Source organism: Nicrophorus vespilloides, unplaced genomic scaffold, assembly GCF_001412225.1.
Source record: "Nicrophorus vespilloides isolate i.1.1-1 unplaced genomic scaffold, Nicve_v1.0, whole genome shotgun sequence".
Lineage (NCBI taxonomy): Eukaryota > Metazoa > Arthropoda > Insecta > Coleoptera > Silphidae > Nicrophorus > Nicrophorus vespilloides.
The window spans coordinates 34,304-40,114 of NW_017096290.1; the positions used below are offsets into that span (position 1 = coordinate 34,304).

Sequence of the window (5,811 nt, forward strand, 5' to 3'; positions counted from 1 at the left end):
TAGAGATATAAAGATATGGACTGAGGTTATTTTCAATCTTATTCAGATTTTTAATTATATAATATACTCTAACGAAAGTTCGTTTAGTTGGCATTAATTCATTTGTTTTTGAAAAAAACAAAAGTTGTTTCTCAATTTGTTAAAGTCTATCGATATTTGATGTCAAATTTCAAGAAGATCGGTAAAAATGGATAGGAGAAAATGCAAGATAAGTGATGTAAAGTTGGAAGAAATTCCACCACCAACACTGCAAAAAATTGTTTTGCCATTCAAATCTACGGATTTCGAAGTCAACTCAAGCCTATGCAAATTTGTTAGGAAAGCCAAAATGCATATGGAATGAATGCATCATCCCTTATGACTATTTCCAAGTGGTTTCGAATATTACAAATCGGACATTTTTCTGTTTAGAACGAATCTCGTAAGGGTAAAAATTGACGAAGATCCACACTTTAAAACTACTTTGATACTACTTCTATAATCAACATAAAACTTCTGGTAAATAATTTCATAAAAGTTTTATACTTTAACTATAAACATGTAATTTCAATTACTGAAATTACCAATATTTGTTTTCTTATAATTTACCGGTAATTTCGCATATCATTTTAATATGAGTCCAATGTATGCAATGATCTTAAATGGTCTTATGTTATTTTCGGTATGCAGATAAGAATATATGTAGTTTGCAGGAAGCGAGCGGCGTTGCAAAATCGCTGAAATGTGTCAGAGAAAGGGCGTCCTGTAAGTCGAGGTTAAAATGTAATGTAAAGTGTGGTAGAACGAGAGAAGCAAAGAGTGGCATAATTAACTATTGAATAAATTAAGGGCCGTATCAGATCCGCCACGCCAGTGGGATTATATCGATTGAGCAGTTCATTAGCTGCTCCCTTAATTAAGGGTTGCGCGCAAAACTTCACGTGCCTCGAACACTGGGAAAAAAAGTATATAACCGCTAATCGAGAGAAATTAAAAAAAAAACACCTACAGAAATATACACCGTATTGAAATCTAATCGCGGAAATGTGAAGAGCGCGATTTATTTATTAATTGCCTCATTTCACTTTTTAATCGCGGGTGGCGACGAAAACGGGCTTCTCTTAGGGGGCTATGCAAAAAAAAAATCGTAAGATTTATGGATACGTCGGAGTCCACGGAAAAATTTCTTTGTTTGCATTTTACCACCGCTACAGCCGTCCCTGATTAATCGCGTTTTAATCTTGAATAATTATTTCATCGAAACCGCGTGCGGCTGCAGATTTTTTTTTTCCGTTTCGCCGTTCTTTTTAAACCACGACCGTCGGCGAACGCGAAGGAAATTAATAACTTAAATCGCTAATTATTCAGCCCTCCTCCTCCTCCACCCCCGCGTTTTAAAGAGAGAGAGAGAGAGAGAAAGAATGGAAAGCGGTGGAGAGGAACAAAAAAAAACGGCGAGTAAATTGGCAGCTTTGAAAAATTTTCCTATGCAAAATCCATCGGATCACTAGCAGATTTCATTACGCGCCATTCGGAAGGGGGATTATACACACTTTTCTTAATTATGTTCGTATTCTCTCGTTTCTTCTCGATTAAGAAATAATTCGAATTGTGACTAAATTTAAAAATATTTACAATTATCCTGAATTAATTGAGTAATAAACATGTAAATGTTGTACATTATTTAATGATACTTAAAATTATATACATAATTAAATTAACACATTTAATTAGCAATCAAGTCAAACAATAAGCAATATGTCATACACAATCGAACATCAAACATTAATAATTGAACAATCACTAATTTGATATACGCCTACTGATTTCAATTATATTAAATCACTAATTCCCCTGATACAATAATTTAATTAATCATAAATAATTATAACATAAACTCAAAATTGTATTTTCTACTTAACGTAACTCTTACAATTTATCATCTCAATGCATCCTCTGATTTGTAAAATCTCTTGTTGCAAACTTCGATTCTTCTCATTTTTCGCATCCATTTTCTTGACAAGATCGAATCTCGTCATTTCCAAAACTTTCAATTTGTCTTTCACCACCTCCAAATACGTTTCATCGCCAGCCTCGATCTCAGCCTGCGAAAATTTCAGCAAACACTCCTTAAACTTCTCGGCCTCCTCCACGCACCTATTCAAAGTTTCCATTTCCATCTCAATCATATCCTGCACATTACTATAATTTGTACTCAATATTTCAATATCCTCTCCTAGACCCCCAACAGCAGCGTCGAACGTCGCCTTTGCTTCCTCCCAATCCGCTTTCACGCAGTCATAAGATTCTTTGACTCTTCTATATTCGATTTCTACAATCAACGCATCGTTTCGCAACTTTTCGTACCCCCTCGATTTCGCTTTAATTTCGTCACGAGATTTCGGCGAAGCAACTTCTCGAAAATCACTTAATTCGGGATTATCCAATTTCAATATGTCCATTGTCCGCTGCAAAACACCGAGCTCCGCTTGTAAACCGTTCCATTGGATTTTCAATTTCTTATAATCAACGCTGGTTTCACGCAATTTCGTCACGTAATCTTTCAGATTCTTCCCCTGCAAAACATCGCCACCCAGCACTGAACAAATCTTTTGTATTTTCAAAAGTATCAATTCATTATCGAATCTTACTTTTGCGATCTGCTTGGAGATTTGCTGCTTTTTCTTCGCGAATGTTTTCAGTTGGTTTATAAATACTTCACACGTTGAATCTCTGTTATTTGCAGACAAATTGATGGTTGTCTGAATTTCCTCTATTTGATTTTCCAAATAATCGAGTTCGTAATTATTAGGGTTAATTTCGTTTTCTACCTTGGAATATATTTCTTTCTCTGATTCCATTAGAATTAACGCTTTCTTTAGATTATCCACTGTTTCTTGATGTCGTTCGCTCTGCTCCAATAAATCTTCTAGACTCGTTATTCGTTTTCTGCAATTTAAAGCGGAATAGATTTGTTCCAAGTTGCTTAGTTTAAGAGATTCTTCGGTCAACTGCTTTTGCAGTTTGTTGGAGTGTTTGAGTTCTCTGGAGAATGTCTTGATTGATTCGAATCGTTTACCATCGATATTCTCTTGGCTCAATTTAGATTTTTGTTGTTGGATCCTAGCGTTGAGGTTCTTGAGGTCGCTTCGCATCTTGCACATGTCCTCTTGCAATTCAGAAGTCTCCGACGCTAATTGCTGGTATTTCTGGTTCTCTTTGTAAGTCTCCCAAAACAATTCGATCGCTTGTTCGTATCTACCGTGTGAATCGTCTCTGCACTCTTCGGGCACTTCGATTTTCTTTACAAATTGTGACAAGTAATGACGTTTCTTGACAGCCTTCTGATTGGTCAACATGAAATGCAAGATGGGATGAACGACGTTCTTTTGGCCTTCGATCAAACCGTTTCTGAAGTCCTCCGGATTAATCGTATTACCATCGGGCGTGTATTTGATCGAGTTTAAAATACTCAAGATTACGTAGGCTGGATTCTCCGAATGGGTATCGGTGGTCAACTGCAGATGCACCATGACGTCTACAACGATCTGCAGCAGTTGAGACGACCCCAAGGAGTTGAAGGAAGAACAGTTGTGGTCCAGGCCGAATAACCGATTCAATTCGCGCGTTATGAATTGCAGTTTTTCCATGTTTTCCGTAACCCCGGCAATTTGCGGCGAACAATGCGGAGAATTTGTTTATTTTCTTTTAATTGCCGCGGCGAACTTCTTAATTAAAAACTTTCGCGCGCCCGCTTGTATTTTATTAATTATAAGAATTCCAGGTGAAATTCCCGACGAAATCATATTTAGTTTGCTGATGGTGAGGGAGGGAGGTTGAGGCTGAGTTCCACGTCATAATTCAGCGCCCAAAGGGTGCTTTCCCGATGCTGAACAGTTGGTAAATAGCCTTATTGTCGCAAATATATCGCGCAATTGTTTTACATGGAAATTAGCGCAAGTTTGGAGTCGGAGCGCTTAGAAAGTTGGTCATTGTGCGGCTTTTGGCTCTTGAATGGGCGACCAAACCCTCCCTCTCAGCATCAGCATCCCCTCGGTGTCGAAATTTCGCCAGACTTTATTTCAACTTAGAGCCGCTGTTTCAAGTTCCCTTTATATATCGATTCACTTTGAGGGATTTCCAACTATTTTACAGGAAACTATAAATTGGACTTTCGCAGACTAATTCCAAATGATTTCGGCACCGAAACCCACCCACCTTTTTCCTGCTCCCGTATACCCATTTTTATTGGACACTTGGACTGCGCTCATGCTATGCTATATTAGTTTTTTTCTCTTTTCCTTTCCTTCGTAGATAAATATATCCGAGAGGGTGTCGGGAACGTGCGAAATGTACAATGTGTGTTAACACGGCCCGTTTTTACCGTCTGGCGCGACTTTAAACCACCATATTTTATACTTTTATAGGGAACAGGTGCACTAATATAAGTTATTAAGGCTGCACAAACACTGCCAGACAATTCTTTGATTTGATGCCTTTCGCGCTGCGTAAAATCCGCCCGTATTTCCGTCTTAATGTCACGATCGGATCAAAGTATTATTGAACTTGTTTCTTTCTCTTTTTTACCGTTGGAGAAGAATAACGAATCGCACACTATACATTTTATTCGAAAATAAAGGGGGTGTAAGCAGATGAAACGTTGTTAAGAGGGTGGAGATATCGGAGCTATTTATAATTCCATCCAGGATCGCGATGAATTAGTAACATGTATTCCGATTATAGACCCTCCAGTTGAATGGGAATTTTCGGATTGATCTGCAACAAAATTGGGTTTTGTGTATATCTATGAATAATATATGTGTGTGTGTGTATTTGGGAGAGGGCATATCACTTGCACATGCAGCGCTCATACGCGAGGGATCCTAATTCCACCAATTTACTCTCCAGATAATTGGCAGCTTAAGCCCTAGGAACTGCTCTAATTGTAAATATCGAAAAGCCCCCGAAACGATACCCGCGCGCCGCCGCCCCATCCTGTTGATGAAATAAAAATAAATAAGGGATGCGAAAATGGGGGAGAGGAGAGCGCGAGAGCGGAGACAGGAAGAGAGAAGTTTGCGAAATAACTTGTTAAGCATAATTAACTCTTTCTCTTAATTAACACAACAGTGACGCATTCCTAACAAGCTGTATAGTCTCGACGATTTAACGAGGGAGAGATAAAGAGTGGCAAGAATAGCGCGGGGGCGGCGCGCGCGAGACGGAGAACGTCGCACGTTGTGGCTGAACAAGTGCGAGCGAGACAAAGTTTCCGACGACTGTTGGGGGGGCGGAGGAGGGGGCGCCTTCTTGGAGGTGCAGCGCTTTGTTCCACTGTCGCCCCGGATTTTATATTTAGGGACGGTTTTCGGATTGTTTACGACGCGGAACGCTTTTCGAATTACCACCGCACACTACAATGGACCCCCCTTAAATTAAATTACAAACGCAAAATAACTCCAAAACCAAAACGCACTCTAACCTCCATTTATTCGCTAACTTACTTAAATTAACTTAATCTAAGCATTCAAAAATTGACTTTACTTACATCCATAGTATACAGAGTTTTTCAAACCAATAAATGTCTACACTGTAGACTCTACAGACATTGGCCACCTAATTCTGGGACTAAATTCTAATTCAAACAAATTGTCAATTATAATATTATTACTATTTTCAATATAAATCTCTCGTAAAACATAGATTTTCTTACTTTTATTTAATAAATGATTTTCAAGGAATTAAACTAAATCTGATATTCTGCAATCCAAAGCTCGTGTTATTCTATATTTATGACTAATTAAATTTCCATACTGCACTAATTTTCATATA

The 5,811-nt window shown here is 38.2% G+C and overlaps 1 protein-coding gene across 1 annotated transcript; it reads right to left on the bottom strand.

Moving 5' to 3' along the window:
• Window positions 1-1,912: 1,912 nt before the first annotated feature.
• LOC108556529 (intraflagellar transport protein 81 homolog) lies at window positions 1,913-3,629 on the bottom strand (the record flags this gene model as incomplete). The annotated part of the gene is made up of 2 exons (XM_017912680.1): window positions 2,631-3,629; window positions 1,913-2,555 (listed from the first exon to the last, which is right to left on the bottom strand). Coding segments are annotated over exons 1-2 (1,642 nt in total), but the record flags the coding sequence as incomplete, so codon positions are not given.
• Window positions 3,630-5,811: the final 2,182 nt, after the last annotated feature.